This window comes from Oncorhynchus gorbuscha, linkage group LG15 (genome assembly GCF_021184085.1).
Source record: "Oncorhynchus gorbuscha isolate QuinsamMale2020 ecotype Even-year linkage group LG15, OgorEven_v1.0, whole genome shotgun sequence".
NCBI lineage: Eukaryota > Metazoa > Chordata > Actinopteri > Salmoniformes > Salmonidae > Oncorhynchus > Oncorhynchus gorbuscha.
This window is the reverse complement of record NC_060187.1, coordinates 54427003-54450726: the sequence shown is the minus strand read 5'-3', so window position 1 is coordinate 54450726 and position 23724 is coordinate 54427003. Positions and strand designations below refer to the sequence as shown.

Sequence of the window (23724 nt, the reverse complement as noted above, 5' to 3'; positions counted from 1 at the left end):
GATCTTTCTCACTCTGTGTGTGGGTGTGTTTTATGTGTGTGTGTGTGTTTTATGTGTGTGTGTGTGTGTGTGTGTGTGTGTGTGTGTGTGTGTGTGTGTGTGTGTGTGTGTGTGTGTGTGTGTGTGTGTGTGTGTGTGTGTGTGTGTGTGTGTGTGTGTGTGTGTGTGTGTGTGTGTGTGTGTGTGTGTGTGTGTGTAGGTGCACGCATGTGTGTGTGTGTGTGTCTGCGTACGTGAGTATGTGTAATACCTACATATTCATATGTGTGTGGGTTGACGTATGTTGGTATACACACGCAAGAGGCACCCTACCTCACGGGGAGGGGACGTCCACACACTTCATGATGATACCAGGATGGTAAAAGCCTGAAGGGAGACATCACTGTAACATGTCTGTGACAGAACCCTGGCCTTCAGAGCATCCCTCTCCTCTGTATTCATCTCTCTATCACAGCCTCCCCCCTTCTCTCTACCACGCCCTCCGTCCCGCCGTCTCCCTGCCTCATTCTGCACTGTATAAATATATCCAACCTTCCTGTCCATCTCAATTGTGCCTCTAAATCTTTATTGAGTGCAGGAAGATCTTATTACAACAAATCAAAATGACAAAAGTGTTTTGGACGTGGATGGGCTGTATTGGTAATTGCGGCTGTGTAAAGTCAGAAAGGGGAAATGCAGTACCAGTCTCTCAGCTTGCTCTGTCTGTTGGCAGAGTGACAGAGATATTTTGTACTGTGTGTGCCTCACTTCGTCTCCCATGCAGGGCTTGATAGCTATGACCTATTTTCTGTTCTCAGAGCTAGTTCCTCCCTCTTTCTGAGCCGCAAACTCACCTGCAATATCTCATATGTCAGGTGTTTATATCAGTCATTTACATGAGGAATGTAACCGAAAACTACCAAGCGCGACTGACGAATCCTTACTATCCCGCCACAGTAAATAGATTTTCTCTGAGCACATGTTGGCTGATTTGTGTTGGTGAGGGGGAGGCAGAACAGCTTGAAATTTCCCACCCTGTCTGTCTGCTCAGATGGCACCACCACTCTCTCTGGCTCTCTGTCTCTCTAGCTCTGCCCTGAGTGATGCCTTTCTCTCACACTTGTAGGGAAATTCCTCTCTCTTCTCCTCACTCTGTGCCTGTGTCAATGTGACCCGGGTGATTAAAGGAAACTATTGACAAAAGGATGCTCTGTCTGTCTGTCAGTTCAGGACCAATGTAAGTATTTCCAGGAAGCAGAAGATCTGGGTTAAAGCAATACAGCCGAGGGGGAAATACGTAGTCAAAATGACAGAGATTACACTCAATGTATAGTACTTGGGAGAGTTTGTAACTTATTTGTAGCCTTTGTAACCTGTTTTGTAGTGTGTAACCTCTCATTGTTGCTGTTCGCTCAGACCTGATCGAGGTACGAATTGACCAAGCCTGATTATGTATGGGGATTGTACATTACATGTATGGGAAAAATGCAATTAAGCACTGTATTTCTCTTCATTATTCTCCCTCAGACCTGATTGAGGCCACCAAGGAGTCTAATGTGAACATCCCACAGATGGCGGACACGTTGTTTGAGAGGGCCACCAATGCCAGCTGGGTGGTGGTGTTCAAGGCCCTGATCACTACGCATCACATGATGGTCGCTGGCAATGAGGTGAGTGAAAGCCAGCATCACCACTACTGTTCCTATGGGAGGGACTGTATTTAAAAGGGCTGAGATGTGATTGGCTCTTTTTTTTATATATACTTTGGTTGTATTGGACATGCTGAGTTTTTAGTTGGCCAACCCTCCTCCTGGAGAGGTACTGGGTGTGTAGGCTTTAGCTCTTTCCCTGCTTTGACATGTCATATTCTAGTAATCAGCTACTCATCAAGACCTTGATTAGCTGAATCGGGTGTGTTAAAGAAGGGCTGGAGCACAAACCTGCATACCCAGTAGCTTTCTCTGCTCTGGCGGGTTTAAGGTTAGATGATAAGCCTGTTTGTCTGGATACACTTCCTAATATTGAGTTGCTCCCATTTTGCCCTCAGAACAGCCTCAATTCATTGGGGCATGGACTTTACAAGGTCTCTAAAGCATTCCACAGGGATGCTGGCCCATGTTGACTCCAATGATTCTCACAGTGGTGTCAAGTTGGCTGATAGTCGATCTCTAGTCCAAATAGCTCATTCCATCTCATCTCACAGATGCTCAATTGGAATGAGATCTGGTGACAGGGGCAGGCCAATGCAGTAAGCTGAATTCACTGTCTCGGTCGTGGAACCAATCCTGGATACTCCTAGCCTTCTGGCATTGGGCGTGAATTATCCCACTGAAAAATGTCATTTGCAGATCTCAAAAAACTCTAATTGAAGTGGATTTAACAGGTGACATCAATAAGGGATCATAGCTTTCACCTGAATTCACCTGGTCAGTCTATGTCATGGAAAGAGCAGGTGTTCAGTCAGCCATTTAGATATTCAGTAATTCCATCCTTCATCCTGACCTCCATTGTTATGTCACTGGGGTCAATCAGGGGTAACACAGTCAGATAAGCAGATGTTCTGTTTACTGCCTGTTTAGCCTGTCTATGGCCACACTGAGATAATGGTTGGAGGGGAGAGAGGGGTCTGGGGTCCGCTCACCAACCAAGATTTCACAAAATGGGACACCAAATTGAGACTCTGCATGCAGAATTCTGCAAAAATATCCTCCAAGTACAACGTAGAATGCCAAATAATGCATAAAGAGCAGAATTAGGCCGATAGCCACTAATTATCCAAATCCAGAAAAGAGACGTTAAATTCTACAACCACCTAAAATTAAGCGATTCCCAAACCTTCCATAACAAAGCCATCACCTACAGAGAGATGAACCTGGAGAAGAGTCCCCTAAGCAAGCTGGTCCTGGGGCTCTGTTCACAAACACAAACACACCCCACAGAACCATTTGTACATTGTTACAACACTGTATATACAGTGCCTTGCGAAAGTATTCGGCCCCCTTGAACTTTGCGACCTTTTGCCACATTTCAGGCTTCAAACATAAAGATATAAAACTGTATTTTTTGTGAAGAATCAACAACAAGTAGGACACAATCATGAAGTGGAACGACATTTATTGGATATTTCAAACTTTTTAAACAAATTTAACAAAAATTGGGCGTGCAAAATTATTCAGCCCCCTTAAGTTAATACTTTGTAGCGCCACCTTTTGCTGCGATTACAGCTGTAAGTCGCTTGGGGTATGTATCAGTTTTGCACATCGAGAGACTGACATTTTTTCCCATTCCTCCTTGCAAAACAGCTCGAGCTCAGTGAGGTTGGATGGCGAGCATTTGTGAACAGCAGTTTTCAGTTCTTTCCACAGATTCTCGATTGGATTCAGGTCTGGACTTTGACTTGGCCATTCTAATACCTGGATATGTTTATTTTTTAACCATTCCATTGTAGATTTTGCTTTATGTTTTGGATCATTGTCTTGTTGGAAGACAAATCTCCGTCCCAGTCTCAGGTCTTTTGCAGACTTCATCAGGTTTTCTTCCAGAATGGTCCTGTATTTGGCTCCATCCATCTTCCCATCAATTTTAACCATCTTCCTTGTCCCTGCTGAAGAAAAGCAGGCCCAAACCATGATGCTGCCACCACCATGTTTGACAGTGGGGATGGTGTGTTCAGGGTGATGAGCTGTGTTGCTTTTACACCAAACATAACGTTTTGCATTGTTGCCAAAAAGTTCAATTTTGGTTTCATCTGACCAGAGCACCTTCTTCCACATGTTTGGTGTGTCTCCCAGGTGGCTTGTGGCAAACTTTAAACAACACTTTTTATGGATATCTTTAAGAAATGCCTTTCTTCTTGCCACTCATCCATAAAGGCCAGATTTGTGCAATATACGACTGATTGTTGTCCTATGGACAGAGTCTCCCACCTCAGCTGTAGATCTCTGCAGTTCATCCAGAGTGATCATGTGCCTCTTGGCTGCATCTCTGATCAGTCTTCTCCTTGTATGAGCTTAAAGTTTAGAAGGACGGCCAGTTCTTGGTAGATTTGCAGTGGTCTGATACTCCTTCCATTTCAATATTATCGCTTGCACAGTGTTCCTTGGGATGTTTAAAGCTTGGGAAATCTTTTTGTATCCAAATCCGGCTTTAAATGTCTTCACAACAGTATATCGGACCTGCCTGGTGTGTTCCTTGTTCTTCATGATGCTCTCTGCGCTTTTAACGGACCTCTGAGACTATCACAGTGCAGGTGCATTTATACGGAGACTTGATTACACACAGGTGGATTGTATTTATCATCATTAGTCATTTAGGTCAACATTGGATCATTCAGAGGTCCTCACTGAACTGCTGGAGAGAGTTCGCTGCACTGAAAGTAAAGGGGCTGAATAATTTTGCACGCCCAATTTTTCATTTTTTGATTTGTTAAAATAGTTTGAAATATTCAATAAATGTCGTTCCACTTCATGATTGTGTCCCACTTGTTGTTGATTCTTCACAAACAAATAGTTTTATATCTTTATGTTTGAAGCCTGAAATGTGGCAAAAGGTCGCAAAGTTCAAGGGGGCCGAATACTTTCACAAGGCACTGTATACACTGCTCAAAAAAAAATAAAGGGAACACTTAAACAACACAATGTAACTCCAAGTCAATCACACTTCTGTGAAATCAAACTGTCCACTTTGATAGCAACACTGATTGACAATACATTTCACATGCTGTTGTGTAAATGTAATAGACAACAGGTGGAAATTATAGGCATTTAGCAAGACACCCCCAATAAAGGAGTGGTTCTGCAGGTGGGGACCACAGACCACTTCTCAGTACCTATGCTTCCTGGCTGATGTTTTGGTCATTTTTGAATGCTGGCGGTGCTTTCACTCTAGCGGTAGCATGAGACGGAGTCTACAACCCACACAAGTGGCTCAGGTAGTCCATCTCATCCAGGATGGCACATCAATGTGAGATGTGGCAAGAAGGTTTGATGTGTCTGTCAGCGTAGTGTCCAGAGCATGGAGGCGCTACCAGGAGACAGGCCAGTACATCAGAAGACGTGGAGGAGGCCGTAGGAGGGCAACAACCCAGCAGCAGGACTGCTACCTCCACCTTTGTGCAAGGAGGAGCAGGAGGAGCACTGCCAGAGCCTTGCAAAATGACCTCCAGCAGGCCACAAATGTGCATGTGTCTGCTCAAACGGTCAGAAACCATGGGGTGGTATGAGGGCCCGACGTCCACAGGTGGGGGTTGTGCTTATACAGCCCAACACCGTGCAGGACGTTTGGCATTTGCCAGAGAACACCAAGATTGGCAAATTCGCCACTGGCGCCCTTTGCTCTTCACAGATGAAAAAGCAGGTTCACACTGAGCACATGTGACAGACGTGACAGTCTGGAGACGCCGTGGAGAACGTTCTGCTGCCTGCAACATCCTCCAGCATGGCCGGTTTGGCGGTGGGTCAGTCATGGTGTGGGGTGGCATTTCTTTGGGGGGCCGCACAGCCCTCCATGTGCTCGCCAGAGGTAGCCTGACTGCCATTAGGTACTGAGATGAGATCCTCAGACCCCTTGTGAGACCATATGCTGGTGTGGTTGGCCCTGGGTTCCTTCTAATGCAAGACAATGCTAGACCTCATGTCTGGAGTGTGTCAGCAGTTCCTGCAAGAGGAAGGCATTGATGCTATGGACTGGCCCGCCCGTTCCCCAGACCTGAATCCAATTGAGCACATTTGGTCCTTCTGTAGCTCAATTGGTAGAGCATGGCGCTTGTAACGCCAGGGTAGTGGGTTCAATTCCCGGGACCACCCATACGTAGAATGTATGCACACATGACTGTAAGTCGCTTTGGATAAAAGCGTCTGCTAAATGGCATATATTATTTATTATTATTATTATTATTATTACATCATGTCTCGCTCCATCCACCAACGCCACGTTGCACCACAGACTGTCCAGGTGTTGGCGGATGCTTTAGTCCAGGTCTGGGAGGATATCCCTCAGGAGACCATCCGCCACCTCATCAGGAACATGCCCAGGCGTTGTAGGGAGGTCATACAGGCACGTGGAGGCCACACACACTACTGAGCCTCATTTTGACTTGTTTTAAGGACATTACATCCAAGTTTGATCAGCCTGTAGTGTGGTTTTCCACTTTAATTTTGAGTGTGACTCCAAATCCAGACCTCCATGGGTTGATAAATTTGATTTCCATTGATCATTTTTGTGTGATTTTGTTGTCAGCACATTCAACTATGTAAAGAAAAAAGTATTTAATAAGAATATTTCATTCATTCAGATCTAGGATGTGTTATATTAGTGTTGCCTTTATTTTTTTGAGCAGTGTACATAATACGACATTTGTAATGTCTTTATTCTTTTGAAACTTCTGTATGTGTAATGTTTACTGTTAATTTTTATTGTTAATTTCACTTTTGTATACTATCCACCTCACTTGCTTTGGCAATGTTAACACGTTTCCCATGACAATAAAGCCCCTTGAATTGAGAGAGAGAGAGGCAGATGCAGGGAAAAGAGCTGTATCATGTCAAGCAGACACACTGATAATGAAATTAAACTCAGTGTCTGTGGATCAGAAATCAATGGGGAAGAGGACATGTGCACTTCTGTTGCCATTGGTGACACAGGGTTACTGGCTTTTTGAATAGGTCTCTTCATTCATATGCCCTTCCCCCCACCATTATTAATCTCATCACAGTGTGTGTGTGTGTGTGTGTGTGTGTGTGTGTGTGTGTGTGTGTGTGTGTGTGTGTGTGTGTGTGTGTGTGTGTGTGTGTGTGTGTGTGTGTGTGCGTGCATCTGTGTGCATGTTTGTGTGGGTGTGTATTTGACTGGCCAGTGAATTTACAGCCCTTCAGCATACATTTTCCCAGAGCTGTATGTGTAGAGACAGATGTGTGGAGTTTAGCTCAACGTCTGGAGTGTGTCTGTTGGTATGAGACTGTACACTGTTTGAAAGAGGGGGGAGGAGAAGGCGTGTACTACAGTATGTTTTACACCAGATAGGTGCAGTGAAATGTGTTGCTTTATAGGGTCAGACATAGTAGTACAGCACCCCCAGAGCAAATGAGGGTTAAGTGCCTTGATCAAGGGCACCTCAGCCGATTTTTCACATAGTCAGCTTGGGTATTTGAACCAGCAACCTTTCAGTTACTGGTCCAACGCTCTAATCGCTAGGCTACCTGCTACTCCCAGAGAGGACCTCTCATTTATTTCACCTCATTAAACTGGGTTTAAGAGTGTAAATGAAAACCCAGGTGTGTGTGTGTGTGTGTGTGTGTGTGTGTGTGTGTGTGTGTGTGTGTGTGTGTGTGTGTGTGTGTGTGTGTGTGTGCGTGCGTGCGTGCGTGCGTGCGTGCGTGCGTGTGTGTGTGTGTGTGCAGAGTATGATTTTCTTGTCATGTTTCACAATTCCTCCATAGAAGCCTATTTGCCATTAATGTATTATTGTTTAGTGGGTGATACATTCTGTATTTGAGCTGAAGCATTCTCATTCTCACCCTCCCACTCAGGCGCTGTTTTCTCTGATGTTGGTTCTCTGTAATCAATTAAGCTGCAGCACGATCATATCACGCTTTTCACATGAATTCCAGTTCCTCCTCAACACAATTATGTGTTTATAATATGAAACAGCTCCTCTGAAATTTACATCGAATCCATTTCCTTTTGTGACTCATTCAATCCTTTGAAGGTAATTATCTTTTGAAGGCAGTTGTGTGTTTGTGTGCGAGTGTTTGTGTGTGTTTTAATATGTGTATGTGTTTTAATACCTGCCAAAATGTCTGGTTCTTTAGCATAACAGACTCAATAATTTGTTGAGCTGGTTTGTTGTTTTAGTGTATTGATCATGTCTCCTCTGACTGGTGTGTATTGTCTCTCTCTCTCTCTCTCTCTCTCTCTCTCTCTCTCTCTCTCTCTCTCTCTCTCTCTCTCTCTCTCTCTCTCTCTCTCTCTCTCTCTCTCTCTCTCCCTCCATCTCTCTCTCCTACCCTCTCTCTCTCTCTCTCCCCCTCCATCTCTCTCCATCTCTCTCTCTCCATCTCTCTCTATCTCTCTCTCTCTCCATCTCTCTCTCACTCTCTCTCTCTCTCTCTCTCTCCATCTCTCTCTCTCCATCTCTCTCTCTCTCTCTCTCGCTCTCTCTCTCTCTCTCTCTCTCTCTCTCTCTCTCTCTCTCTCCCTCTCTCTCTCTCTCTCTTTCTTTCTCTCTCTCTTCCTCAGAGGTTCCTCCAGTTCCTTGCCTCCAGGAACACCCTCTTCAACCTCAGTAACTTTCTGGACAAAACTGGCTCCCATGGTGAGTTAATACTTGCTCCAGCAGCCCCTTCCCTCGATGGGTTTACCAAACAACCAGCTCTGATGTCGAGTCAAGCTGTCACCCAGTGTGATCAGTGTAAAAACTGTGTCCATGGTGATTAATATGGGCTCCCATGGCCATGTAAACTGGTTTCTCGGGTGATGGAAATGGTACTCTGTGAAGTGTTGTTTCTATGGAGACGTGGAGGTGACATTGGCCTGTTGTTCCTCCCCCAGGCTACGACATGTCCACGTTTATCAGACGCTACAGCCGGTACCTCAACGAGAAGGCGTTCGCCTACAGACAGATGTCCTTCGACTTTGGCAGAGTGAAGAAGGGGTGTGTTGTCTCTCAATAACTCTGTCTATCCTCTCCATCAGTGCTGCTCTTCTCTTTATGGCTTTTTTAAAAGGACAATCAAGCTTCAAATAGAGCAAAACACACAGTCTAGCTGCAATATACAAGATATATTTTGACCCCTCACCCTCCCACCCCCTCAGAATCATTTATACCGAACAAAAATGTAAAAACGCAAGATGTAAAGTGTTGGTCCCCTGTTTCATGAGGTGAAATAAAATATTCCAGAAATGTTCCATATGCATAAAAAACGTATTTCTCTCAAATTTTGTTCACAAATTTGTTTACATGCCTGTTAGTCAGCATTTCTCCTTTGCCAAATAATAAATCCAGCTGATAGGTGTGGCATATTAAGAAGCTGATTAAACAGGATGATCCTTACACAGGTGCACCATGTGCTGGGGACAATAAAAGGCCACTCTAAAATGTGCAGTTTTGTCACACAACACAATGCCACATATGTCTCAAGTTTTGAGGGAGTGTGCAATTGGCATGCTGACTGCAGGAATGTCCAACAGAGCTATCGCCAGAACTGAATGTTAATTCCTCTACCATAAGCCGCCTCCAACGTCGTTTTAGAGAATCCGACAGTACGTCAAACCCGCCTCACAACCACAAACCACGTGTAACCTGGCCAGCCCAGGACCTCCACATCCGGCTTCTTCACCTGCAGGATTGTCTGAGACCAGCCACCCAGACAGCTGATGAAACTGAGGAGTAGTTCTGTCTGTAATAAAACCCTTTTTTTTGGGAAAACTCATTCTGATTGGCTGGGCCTGGCTCCACAGTGGGTGGGCCTTGCTCCAAAGTGCCCTCCTAGGCCCACCCATGCGCTCCTGCCCAGTCACATGAAATCCATAGATTAGGGCCTAATGAATTTATTTCAATTGAGTGATTTCCTTAAATCAAATCAAATCAAATTGTATTGGTCACATACACATGATTAGCAGATGTTAATGCGAGTGTAGCGAAATGCTTGTGCTTCTAGTTCCGACTATGCAGTGAAATCTAACAAGTAATCTTACAAATTCACAACAACTACCTTATACACACAAATACACACAAATGTAAAGGGATGAAAAATAATATGTACATATAAATATATGGATGAGCGATGTTTTCTTTTTGTAATCCGTGATTGACTGTAGACCCTGCCACATACGCCTCGTGTTTGAGCCGTTGAATTGCGACTCTACTTTGTCTCTGTACTGATGCTTTGATTGTAAGGAAGTTTAGGTTGGGTGAACTGTAACTCAGTAAAATAGTTGCAATTGTTGCATGTTGGGTTTATATTTTTGTTCAGTATAAAAACATAGAAATAGATTCATATTCTATTTCTCATAGAGACAACACTTGGCAGAATCACAGCCACCTGACCTGTCTGTCAGTCTCAGGGGTCAGTAGGTGGGAGTGATTAATCTTAAAGCCAGTCTGTTTGGTCTGTTTCACAAGCATTCCCGGAAGTATCGCGATGCTGTGCCTCTGGGTTTAGAAACTCTGTGATTGCACTGTGGGTGAGGGCAGAGTGAGTGGGCTGTCCATGCCTGTGCCTGTACAGAAACAGACAGATGAATATAGACTACACAGTCTGAATACAGACAGTGAGCTATTACTTTAGGCTCCTGTCCAGACTGTTGCGTTTTGCTGGCAGAAACAAGGTCCCACAGCACAGTCTGTGCCAGCCATGCGACAAACAGACAGAACAGCCAGGTGTGCAGACAGAGCTCTGACCTAGTGTCTCATGTCATGTGTCTTACCTAAAGGAGCTAAGAAGCTGGATCCGTCTAAAGCTGTTGCTGTGTTAGTGTTGCATCACAAGGCCTTGGCCTTGGCAGATCTCTAGTGATAATATAATTGCAAATGCCAATTAACAGAAGCCTTCATGCAAAGCGTATAAGTATTTAGTATGTGCATGTGATCCCCTGCAAGAATTTAATAATATATGCCATTTAGCCAAGGCAATTGACAGTATATTCATGCATCCATACATATGGGTGGTCCTGGGAATCAAACCCATAATCCTGGCTTTGCACGCACCATGCTCTACCAACTGAGCCATACAGGACCATAGGACACTCCCTTTGTTTTGCTTTCGCCTGTCTACAGTACTTCCTTATAGATTCAATGTCCCAGAGGTCTACATTGGGATAAATGTTATTTATCCCAATGTAGACAGTATTACGTTTTTTTCTTCTTTCATTTTACCTTTAAGTAGGCAAGTCAGTTAAGAACACATTTTATTTTCAATGACAGCCTAGGAACAGTGGGTTAACTGTCTGTTCAGGAGCAGAACAACAGATTTGTACCTTGTCAGCTCAGGGGTTTGAACTTGCAACCTTCCGGTTACTAGTCCAACTCTCTAACCACTAGGCTACCCCTCCTCTCATCTCATATTGCTGGAAAAAGAAATGGCAGTACATTAATTATTGCTCCACAATGTTTTTAATGGATCTTACACCTATGTGTTCGTCAATAGACCTTCATTAGGGTTTAACTCATCATACTGTATCAAGAAAGATTTTTTGTATTGATCTGCTAATGGGAAATTTGACTACACCAGATAATACAAACAAGTACCAATACACCCAGCACAGAAACAACAATGAAAATATAGACAACGTTAAAAAAAATCACATCATCAACACAAACAACTGGATTAAAAACTCTCCACAATATTTTTTTTAATGAACCTCAAACCAACATTCAGGGTTTTCTCATACTCATACTGTACCATGTTGTTGCTCCTCTGTCTGTCTGTCTGTCTGTCTGTCTGTCTGTCTGTCTGTCTGTCTGTCTGTCTGTCTGTCTGTCTGTCTGTCTGTCTGTCTGTCTGTCTGTCTGTCTGTCTGTCTGTCTGTCTGTCTCAGAGCTGAGGGGGTGATGAGGAAGATGCCCGTAGAGAAGCTGTTGAAAGGAATGCCCACTCTGCAGAGCCAGATAGACGCCCTGCTGGAGTTTGATGTGAGTATTATGATGATGATGAGAAGGATTTTTGTATCTGTTAGTAAGGGCATTTTTGTTTTTGCCTTTTTTTTGTCACATTATATTTATTGTGATTGTTAGGCCACCTTCTGTTATGCCCCATGCCTAAACATGATCCTAAACCAGAGCTCTCCAACCCTGTTCCTGGAGAGCTGCCCTCCTGTAGGTTTTGGCTCCGATCCCAGTTGTAACTAACCTGGTTCAGCTTATCAACCAGCTAATTATTAGAGTCAGGTGTGCTAGATTAGGGTTTGAGTGAAAACCTACAGAAGGATAGCTTTCCAGGAACAGGGTTGAGGAGCGCTGACCTGAACTACCTGGCAACTCAACCCAAATAGTAGTGGTGTAAAGTACTTAAATAAAAATACTTCTAAATACTACTTAAGTAGTACTTTTACTCTTCTTATTTCCTAAAGAAAATGATATACTTTTTACTCCATACGTTTTCCCTGACACCCAAAATTACTCCTTACATTTCGAATGCTTAGCAGCACAGGAAAAAGGTCCAATTCATGCACTTATCAGGAGAACATCCCTGCTCATCCCTACTGTCTCTGATCTGGCAGACTCATTAAACACACATGTTTAGTTTTTAAATTATGTTGGAGTGTAGTCCTGGCTATCCATAAATTTAAAAAACAAGACAATGTTATACTTAAAACCAAATACTTCAAAACTTTTACTCAAATATTTTTTACTGGGGGACTTTCACTTTTACTAGAGTCATTTCCTATTAAGGTTTCTTTGCTGTTACTCAAGTTTGACAATTGGGTACTTTATCCGCATATTAACTCAAACCTCCCATCCTCAGTGTGATCTAATCTCACCTTGTTTATCTATAGGTCCATCCCAATGAACTGACCAATGGGGTGATCAACGCGTGCTTCCTCCTGATGTTCAAAGACCTGATCAAGTTATATGCCTGCTACAATGACGGGATCATTAATGTATTAGGCAAGGCTCGACCGTTTTCTTCTACTTCCTGGGACAATAATCATGTCTTTTTATATTTGATGAAAATTACAGGTTTAATTTTATTCAAGACATGGAAATAGATGTGGTCCTGTTCATTTGATGTAATAGTAATGCTCCAATGGTTCTTTTCTAACAATAAACATGTTCATCCTCTTTTTCCTCACAGAGAAATTTTTCCAGATGAAGAGAGGACAGTGCAAAGACGGGCTGGAGATCTACAAGAGATTCTTGACACGGATGACCAGGGTTTCTGAGGTCTTCAAAATTGCTGAGGTAAAAGACAAACCCAACAATACACTTTACTGTTGAACAGTTCAATCCACAGCCAGTATGACAAGCATGGTATATGGAGGCTCAGCTGAAATGTCGACATCTTTTTTTACAGACCATAGGAATTGACAAAAATGATATCCCGGAGCTCACTCAGGTAAGTCCTGTTTGAACCTTTAAGCCTAATTTCCCAAATTTTCACTGGGATGATACACTTTCTCCTAATCTACTAACATTGTATTCACATTGTACTTACATTGTACCAGCATTGCATCTCAGTGTTATGGTTTTCTTTAACCTGGGGTAGTATGCGTTTTGGACATAGCCCACAACTTAGAAATCTCTTCTCTATCAGCATTGACCAATCCGAATATTGGTCCTTTTTTTGGACAAGCAGCCCTGGCCAATCACAGTCATGTACAGAGTTGACATGTGATTGTCTACCTGACCAATGGTGAGCTTTTCATAGAATTGGGGCGTATCCCTTTGATCCGTTCTGTCCTCTTACTTCCAGAGGTGCAGCTTGATCTTACAGGCTGAGAGTGTGAGTAGTGTGTCGTACATACAGCTTGCCTTTGGGTCATGGCTAGAAGGGATACAGCTTTTGTCAAATTGACGTCAAAAGTCGATTTTGTTGTTGTTGCTAAACCTAACCCTAACCCTTTTCCTAACCTTAACCTAATTATCCTAGCCTGCTGCGTAAGTTCTCCTAACCTTCTACAAAAAGTAAAATCTGACAAAAGCTTAATGCCGTCTAGTCAAAACCTCGCTTTTGGGGAGCAAAGCAGCCTATAGGAAATTGAATAACAACACTGAACTCTCTTGAATCCATTGAACTGCAAATACAGCAGATACTCTTGGATGAAGTTGGATGTCAACAGCCTGATCTCATAGACTAAACATAATTTAGTAAATGTTAATCCAGGACACCCAAAATATGTATCATATGTTACGTTTGGTATGATTAAATGAGGCAAAAATGAAAATACAGTGGTTGGTCGGTCGGGTAGGTCGGTCGGGTGGGTGGGTGGGTGGATGGATGGATGGGTGGATGGATGGATGGGTGGATATATAATGTGAATGTGTAGCAACCCAAAGGTTGCGCATTCGAATCTCATCACGGACAACTTTATAATGTTAGCTAATTAGCAACTTTGCAACTAATTACTACATTTGAGCTACTTTGCAACTACATAGCATGTTAGCTAACCCTTCCGCTTTAACATAACGTTTAACCCTAACCCCTAACTTCTAGCCTAACTAACATTAGTAACCTAGCTAAAGTTAGCATTAGCCACTAGCCACCTAGCTAACATTAGCCACAACTAATTGGAGTTTGTAACATATCATCCATTTTGAAAATTTGTGACATATTGTACGAATTGCAATTTGTAACATATTCTACACATTTAAATTTGTAACATATACAAATTGTAATTTGTAACATATCATATATGAAATGGATGACAGACATCCATACATACCATATGAAACATAACATATCATACTAATTGGAGTGTCCCTGATTTACTTTACTATGTTACGTCTACCTATGAGTCCAGGTTGATGTGATTGAGGAAACAGATTGGAGAAGTCGCAATACTATTTCGCTGATAGCTAAGATCTGAGCTAACATTGGTTTTAGCTCAACAATTGTATCGTAATTCACCAGAATGTTACTATAGAGTTTCCATAATGTCAAAATCACCTGAGATGGTATCTGAAATGTCATGGGCAGTATAAATCCCTCAAGTAAGGAGAAGATGGCGCTGACGGAGATGGCAGCATTGCGACTAGCTCTTAGAAAACTATGCAGTATTTTTTTTTATGTACTATTTTTTACATTGTTAGCACAGGAAATGTTTTGTGTCATGACATACAGCCGGGAACAACTATTGGATATTAGAGCGGCAGTACCTCACCAGAACTACCAGCATTACAACAAGGAATATGACTTCCCTGGAGCAGATCTTTTGTTCACTCTTCCCAGAGCAATTGAACTTAATTCCAGAGGCTGACCCAAAACATCACCAGCGGAGAAGAGGCACTGCTGGTTCGACATAGGAGGCTCGCACACCACCCACCGCTTTTGAGTATATTACTCGATAATTTTCCGTCTTTGGATAGCATAGTTGATGAGCTTAGAGCAAGGATTTCTTTCCAGAGAGACGTTTAGGGCCTGTAACATACTTTGTTTCACGGAAACATGGCTCTCTCGGGATACTCTGTCAGAGTCGGTAAAGCCAGCAGGATTCTCAGTACATCGCGCAGACAGAAATAAATATCTCTCCTTAAAGCAGAAGGGCGGAGGGGTTTGTTTCATGATTAACGACTCATGGTGTAATTCTAGAAACATAAAGGAACTCAAGTCATTTTGTTCACCCGACCTAGAATACCTTATATCTCCCAAGGGAATTCTCCTTTGCCATCGCCACGGCCGTTTACATCCCACATCAAGCCGAAATCTCGACAGCCCTCAAAAAACTTCACTGGACTTTAGGCAAACTGGAAGCCACATATCCTGAGGATGCATTTATTGTAGCTGGGGATTTTAACAAAGCAAATCTGAGGAGTAGGCTGCCGAAGTTCTATCAACATATTGACTGTCCTGCTCGTGCTACTAAGACTCTCGACCATTGCTATTCAAACTTCTGGAATGCTTACAAGGCCCACCCCCGCTGCCCTTTTGGCAAATCTGACCACGACTCTATCTTGCTCCTCCCGTCCTATAGGCAGAAACTCAAACAGGAAGTGCCCATGCTTCGTACTATTCAATGCTGGTCTGACTAATCGGAACCCATGCCTTTTGATAATGTGGACTGGGATATGTTCCAGGTGGTTTGCGAAAATAATCTAGATGCATACACGAACACGGTGACTGAGTTCATAAGGAAGTGTATAGGAGATGTAGTACCCACTGTGACTATTAACACTTACCCTAACCAGAAACCATGGATAGATGGTAGCATTCACGTGAAACTGAAACCATGGAAACCATGGAAAGACGACTGGTAATATGTCCGAATATAAACAGTGTAGTTATTTACTCCCCAAGACAATCAAACAAGCTAAACGTCAGTATAGAAATAAAGTGGAGTCAAAATTCAACGGCTCAGACACGAGACATATGTGGCAGGGACTACAGACAATCACGGACTACAAAAGGAAATCCAGCCACGTCGCTGAGAGCAGGCTAAACACATTCTTCACACGCTTTGAGGATAACACAGTGCCACCGACACGGCCCACTACCAAGGACTGTGGGCTCTCCTTCTCCATGGCCGACGTGAGTAAAGCGTTTAAACGTGTTAACCCTCACAAGGCTGAAGGCCCAGACGGCATCCCTAGCTGTGTTCTCAGAGTGTGCACAGGCCAGCTGACTGGTGTGTTTACGGGCATATTCAATCTCTCCCTATCTGTGCCCACATGCTTCAAGATGGCCACCATTGTTCCTGTACCCAAGAAGGCAAAGGTAACTGAACTTATTGACTATCGCCCCGTAGCACTCACCTCTGTCATCATGAAGTGCTTTGAGAGACTAGTCAAGGACCATATCACCTCTACCTTACCTGCCACCGTAGACCCACTTCAATTTGCTTACCGCCCCAATAGATCCACAGATGATGCAATCGCCATCACTCTGCACACTGCCCTATCCCATCTGGACAAGAGGAATACCTATGGAAGAATACTGTTTATTGACTATAGCTCAGCATTCATCACTATAGTACCCTCCAAGCTTATCATTAAGCTCGAGGTCCTCGGTCTGAACCCCGCCCCGTGCAACTGGGTCCTGGACTTCCTGACGAGCCGCCCCCAGGTGGTGAAGATAGGAAACATCACCTCCACTCTGCTGATCCTCAACACTGGGTCCCCACAAGGGTGCATGCTCAGCCCCCTCCTGTACTCCCTGTTCACCCATGACTGCGTGCCCAAGCACACCTCCAACTCAATCATCAAGTTTGCAGACGACACAACAGTAGTAGGCTTGATTACCAGTGATGATGAGACAGCCTACGGGGAGGAGGTGAGGGCTCTGGGAGTGTGGTGACTGGAAAACAACCTCTCACTCAATGTCAACAAAACAAAGGAGATGAACGTAGACGTCTGGCAACAGCAGAGGGTGCACCCCCCCATCTACATCAATGGGACTGCAGTGGAGAAGGTGGAAATCTTAAAAGTTCCTTGGGGTATACATCACTGACAAGCTAAAATGCACCACCCAAACAGTGGTGGTGTGGTGATGAAGGCGCAACAGAGCATCTTCAATCTCAGGCGGCTAAAGAAATTTGGCTTGACACCTAAAACCCTCACACATTTTTACAGATACACAATTTAAAGCATCCTGTCGGGCTGTATCACCGCCTGGTGCGGCAACTGCACCGCCCGCAACCGCAAGGCTCTCCACAGGGTAGTTCAGTCTGCCCAATGCATTACCGGGGGCAAACTACACACCCTCCAGGACACCTACAGCACCCTGATGTCACAGGAAGGCCAAAAAGATCATCAAGAATATCAACCACCCAAGCCACTGCCTGTTCACCCTGCTATCATCCAGAAGGCGCGGTCAGTACAGGTGCATCAAAGCTGGGACCGAGAGACTGAAAAACCGCTTCTATCTCAAGGCAATCAGACTGTTAAACAGCCATCACTAGCACATTAGAGGCTGCTGCCTATAGGCATAGACTAGGAATCACTGGCCACTTTAAGGAATGGAACGCTTGTCACTTTAATAATATTTACATATCTGGCATTACTCATCTCATATGTATATACTGTTTTCTATACTATTCTACAGTATCTTAGTCCCTTAATGTTTACATATCTGGCATTACTTATCTCATATGTATATACTGTTTTCTATACTATTCTACGGTATCTCATTCACTTAATAATCTTTACATATCTTGCATTACTCATCTCATATGTATGTACTGTTTTCTATGCTATTCTACTGTATCTTAGTCCGTTCTGCTCTGACATCACTGGTCCATATGTATATAGTCTTAATTCATTCCTACTTAGATTTGTGTGTATATGTATATGTTGCGTAATTTGATTGATATTTCTTGTTAGATATTACTGCACTGTTGGAGCTAAAAGAACAAGCATTTCGCTACACCCGCAATAACATCTGCTAATCATGTTTATGTGACCAATAAAATTTGATTTGATTCGTAGCTCACTATGTGTCCCAACCACTCCCTAACCCTTCCTTTTGGCCCTATAAAGCTTTAATGTTTGCATATCTGAAGCTCAACCCCCACACTGCTTTTACCTTTTCAGACCCATCAGATCTCCAAACATCAAAGGGGTTGAGGCCAAGGGGAAGGGGTACACTCTCCCTCATCAACATTATGTCTAAAAAATCACAGCCTTGGGCAGGTGCAGATCTGCAGGGGGTTTGACCACACTAACATGCTTGATTGGTTGGACTACTAGCCAACCGAGAGGGTGGTGGGATGTGAAATGGGGGGTTGGGCTTACTGGCATGTCATGGTATTACTCTAAAGAGGAGCTGGTGAAAGCAAGGTAATGATACATTGAATCATGACTGTGAGTTTGGGGGAGTTGTTGGGGGAGTTGTTGAGCATGGATTAGGGTTGAAAGCCCTGTGTGTGTGTTTGGATGTTAATGGAGTCCATTGGCTAACTAGCAGATTAACTGGTTAGCATTATGTCACAGTTTGGACATTCTGGTTGCTCCTTATTGTGTAGAGAGATTCCTGTCATATTCCTTGCACTATTACTATTACTAGTTGTTTATAAACTGTCAAATGAAATGACTGGCTCATAGAACAATCTATGTGTCTCCATGTATGTTTGTATGCATGTGGTGGAGAGGCAAACTAGAAAGCCTACATAGACTATGTCTAGACTTGGCTCCTTCTTAGGCAGTAACCTTTAAGGCGCTTTCTTAGGCAGTATCGTTTTAGGGATGCTGTCCTGGCCTAGAGGTGTGACTGATTAGACTCCAAGTGCCAGTGCTTAGGCAGCTGAGTCAAGGGACACTCCACAATAAATTTGACTGAATTCTCTGTCCCATGAGTCACCATTTGGGCAGCTAAGCGACATGGTGACTTAGCGGTAGCTATTCGAGATTGAATAAGAAAGCCATAGAATTAGTTGTGCGAAATGAAAACAAATCATGTCGTTTCACCGGATGTTATTATATTTCTCTTATTACTTGGATTTACCTGAAATCCATAAGCATGTGTATTGTATTATTCTCTGTTGTAAGGAAACAGCAGCCTCTTATCTATGACAGATAGACCGATATGTCAATTCCAGGTGGATCTTGATGATCCCACAGTGCTGTAGGGAATACAAAAGCATTGGAATGGCGTGAAGCAGGGAAATAACATATTTGCACCCGTCTACTATGTTTGTGGCTGTGCTGGTCTGTAATAGCAGCTCAATAGATTGTATTATCGTCTAATCATCAGATCTCTTAACCCCTCTTTGGAGTGCATCGTTTGGCAGAGGCAAATGCTGAGTAACAATCTACATTACGGCCATCGTCATAATGCATTCATGACATATATACATGCACATTATACACGTACTGTAGGCTGAACAGAATCTAGGAGATTCTAGGAGAAAACTGTTCCAATTCATATAGTCGTTATTTTCCTTTGATTGCTCAGTGAAGATGCTTAGAAAGTCACTACAGCGATATCACTGCCAACAGTGTAGAGCAGACCCTCCCTAAATTTACCTAAATGTTCCCTGAACAGCTTGAGACACCTGTTTAATACAAGGACCCCTGTGGGTCTGTACGTGGCCCAATTGGCCTCTGGAAAGTGATGGAACTGTCACTCCTCCCTCTGGAAGCTCTGTGACAGTCAATCACACACCTGGATTGTTTTCAATAGGCACGAAATGGAAGAAAACTGTCCAAAACTAAGTTCAATTGGGAGGTGTTATCTGAATGTGTCTGATAAGAAACGCTGGTTTTTCATTGTTTTGCTACGGTGTGACCTAATAAAAATAGAGAGGTCAGAGTAGACACACTACTACTGGTACTTCGTTCTGAAATGGGCCGTCCTCTTTCACATTGAAAAGGCCTCCGAGGCCTCTTTACATTTCAGGCACAATTACCTAGAATACCAAGACATTTATTGGGTTATCAGAGGAAGTAGACCAAGGTAAATGGACAGGAAAACAATAGTGATTTAAGAGGGAAGTGTGTGAGATTTAGCTGGCCCATTTAGCTGTGACAGCGTACACGTGGCTTTGCTAGATGCTAACTGCTTAGCCTATCAGGTGTACTGCCACCTGTGGCTGTGCAGCATGTTTTGCTATGATGTGTAAGTTTGAGAATGCAGTATAACTGCATTGATGGAAGCCTTGTTCTTTAACACTGATGAGTAGTTTACTACATTTAAATTATGAATGGACTGAACTGCTTTGTGAAAGACATTTTGAAGTGGCACACAATTGTTTTCCTATTGTAGGAATTGGAATTGCCCCATTGCCCCAATGTGATCATTCTATATGTCCCGTTAGTCCCGATGTGATAATTCTGTGTCCACTGTTAGGCCCAGTGTACCCTGTTAGCTCCAATGTGATAATTCTGTTTCCACTGTTAGGCCCAGTGTACCCTGTTAGCCCCAATGTGACCATTCTCTTTATTCCCTGTTAGCCCCAATGTGACCATTCTCTTTATTCCCTATTAGCCCCAATGTGACCATTCTCTTTATTCCCTGTTAGCCCCAATGTGACCATTCTCTTTATTCCCTATTAGCCCCAATGTGACCATTCTCTTTATTCCCTGTTAGCCCCAATGTGACCATTCTCTTTATTCCCTATTAGCCCCAATGTGACCATTCTCTTTATTACCTGTTAGCCCCAATGTGACCATTCTCTTTGTTCCCTGTTAGCCCCAATGTGACCATTCTCTTTGTTCCCTGTTAACCCCAATGTGACCATTCTCTTTAATTCCCTGTTAGCCCCAATGTGACCATTCTCTTTATTCCCTATTAGATCTAATGTGACCATTCTCTTTATTCCCTGTTAGCCCCAATGTCACCATTCTCTTTATTCCCTGTTAGCCCCAATGTGACCATTCTCTTTATTCCCTGTTAGACCCAATGTGACCATTCTCTTTATTCCCTGTTAGCCCCAATGTGACCATTCTCTTTATTTCCTATTAGCCCCAATGTGACCATTCTCTTTATTCCCTGTTAGCCCCAATGTGACCATTCTCTTTATTCTCTGTTAGCCCCAATGTGACCATTCTCTTTATTCTCTGTTAGCCCCAATGTGACCATTCTCTTTATTCCCTGTTAGCCCCAATGTGACCATTCTCTTTATTCCCTATTAGATCTAATGTGACCATTCTCTTTATTCCCTATTAGATCTAATGTGACCATTCTCTTTATTCCTTGTTAGCCCCAATGTGACCATTCTCTGTGTTCCCTATTAGATCTAATGTGACCATTCTCTATATTCCCTCTTAGCCCCAATGTGACCATTCTCTGTCCCCTGTTGGGCCCAATGTGAGCATTCTTTGTGTCAGACCTCCTCTGGCTCTTCTTCTCATCCCTCTATGTTTCCCTTCAGACCCTTTATCAAGTCAAGTGTCATCACCTGTCAAGAGCTCCCCTGATACTCTGTGTGCCCTGACATAAATGTTCCCCTGTGTCTTCATGTTTTACCGTTGAACATTTCCCCAGGGTCCTCCAGAGACCTGGAAAGTTACTGGGTGTGCGGGCTTTTGTTCCAGCCCAGCACCATCACACCAGTAGTACAAATAATCAACTAATTATGGTATTTTCCAATCTAAGCCTACTGGACTGGAATAAAAGCCGGCACCGCCAGTAGCTCTCTTGGTTCAAAGTTGGAGACCCCTGCTCATAACCTATGTGTCTGATCCATGTACTGCACGGTATACCATAGCCCTGTGGCGCCTGTAGTAATATGTTGCCCATCTCTTCTCGTTCTCCAGGCCCCTGAGAGTCTCTTGCAGTCCCTGGAGACTCACCTAAACACTCTGGAGGGGAAGAAGCCGTAAGTACCAACCACACTCTCCACCAACCACACTTGAATCCTTACCCCATGGGCGTCTTTGTAACCAGGGCTACTTGGCAGTGGGACTACTTTACTTCCTATTTACTTCACATTTGAGAATTCAGCAATCTCAGTACAGTACATATGCATGCACGCACATACGTTGGGTTTTATAAAGTCTGTGGAGTAAATAAATAAAGAACACACACCCTAAAGGTGAAACAGAAAGTCATACTTGGGGTGGCAGGTAGCCTAACGGTTAAGAGCGGTTAAGAGCATTGAGCCAGTAACCGAAAGGTCTCTGGTTCAAATCCTTGAGCCTACTAGGTGAGAAATCTTAACCCTAATTGCTCCTGTAAGTAGCTCTGGATGAGTGCATCTGTTAAATGCCTGAAATGGAAACCGTCTGCCTCCTTTTGCTGTGGATTTATTTGACCAACACTTCGGCTGAAGAGCCTCCGTCAGTGTGTGAAAATAGTCTGTGACCATTCAGTGAACCCAAATTAGAACTGTGCTTGACCCTGATGTCCCATAGGCTTTAATTATACGCAGCCTCTCTCAATTAACATCATTAGGACCTCCAGTGTATGCCCTCTAGATTGTGTGATTTTTATGGGCAGTGATTGGACTGAAGCTGTCATCACCAGACTGTCTGTCGTGTGTTCTCGACAGGACCTTAGTAGGACAACGATACAAGATAGTATTTGTGTGTGTGGCGGGTGGGGGGGGCATCATCAGATCGGATGTATGGAAAGAAACTTAGCAGATGAAATCTTAGCAAATGCCAGTGATTGTCAATGTGTGTTACAGAGAGGATGTTCACAGAGACGATGTGTGAGTATTGTGCTGGATCTCCTACAGAATGAGTTGACGTGGAGGGCCGGGTCATTATTTGCTGTTGTCTTGTATTGAAGTGAATGAAACTGTAAAAAAAAAAAAAAATCCCCATTTGTTTTGTGACATTCACAGGAGGATTCTATGGAATTGACATTTGAACCTCCAGTTTAAAGTCATGTTTCGCAGTGTTGTGAAGTTCAAATGGGATTCTATAGAATTTATGTGCATTTGGCATGGTTGTGATTTTTCAGTGTCTCTCCTGAGTTTTGCCTCTCTCTCCATATTACTATGCACTTTGACAGCTGACTCGGGACTTACCCAAGATTCACTTTGCATAGTTAAAAAAAATATGACGTGAATCTGGTGTCTTAGCTCTTCATTGTTCACATTAACTTCATTGTCATGTTATTGGGATCCACTCAACTCTTCAACCCTTTTGATGCATGTCATTGCAAAACATGGGTTTGTTATGTCTGGAAAATAAGAATGAAAAGCTTTGTGCAAAGGAGTGACTTAATTTTGTTTTATTCAGTGTTGCAAATCTAAACTCTACAGATGCAGGACACTCTTAGAAAAAAGGCTTCCATAAGGGTACTTTGGCTGTCCCCATAGGAGAACCCTTTTTGGGTTCCATGTAGAACATTCTGTGATAAGGGTTCTACATGGAACCCAAAAGGCTTCTACCTGGATCCAAAAGGGTTCTTCAAAGGGTTCCCCGATGGGGACAGCCAAATAACCGTTATTGATTCTAGACAGCTATTCTTTTCTAAGAGTGTATGTTTTCACAATGGAATTGCCTGGAAATGCCTGCTCTCTGCCACCCAAACAACAGCGCTTATTTTAGCTGTCACTTTGACACAGCTCAATAACAGCCCTTGTGCTTCACCATGCATATCATCTGGTGATGCTATGATGGCTTTAACTCGTTCTTATTGTATCATTTTGCAGGTCACCAACCAAGGTGAGTCAGCTACCCCTTATTTTACTCTGTCTCTGCACCTC

General features: G+C 43.4%; 1 protein-coding gene across 10 annotated transcripts in view; it reads left to right on the top strand.

The window, feature by feature from the left end:
* LOC123997511 (clathrin coat assembly protein AP180-like) overlaps positions 1 to 23724 on the top strand; it is a 73271-nt gene that overhangs the window by 30693 nt on the left and 18854 nt on the right. For 9 of the 10 annotated variants that reach the window (XM_046301824.1, XM_046301828.1, XM_046301826.1 and 6 more), the window contains 10 exons: positions 1507 to 1649; positions 8215 to 8290; positions 8527 to 8629; positions 11515 to 11608; positions 12472 to 12583; positions 12771 to 12877; positions 12990 to 13031; positions 21824 to 21885; positions 22696 to 22719; positions 23671 to 23683. In XM_046301824.1, the coding sequence (XP_046157780.1) occupies positions 1507 to 1649; positions 8215 to 8290; positions 8527 to 8629; positions 11515 to 11608; positions 12472 to 12583; positions 12771 to 12877; positions 12990 to 13031; positions 21824 to 21885; positions 22696 to 22719; positions 23671 to 23683 (776 nt within the window). The remainder of the gene's footprint in view (positions 1 to 1506; positions 1650 to 8214; positions 8291 to 8526; positions 8630 to 11514; positions 11609 to 12471; positions 12584 to 12770; positions 12878 to 12989; positions 13032 to 21823; positions 21886 to 22695; positions 22720 to 23670; positions 23684 to 23724) is intronic. The other variant, XM_046301825.1, reaches the window with a different exon arrangement.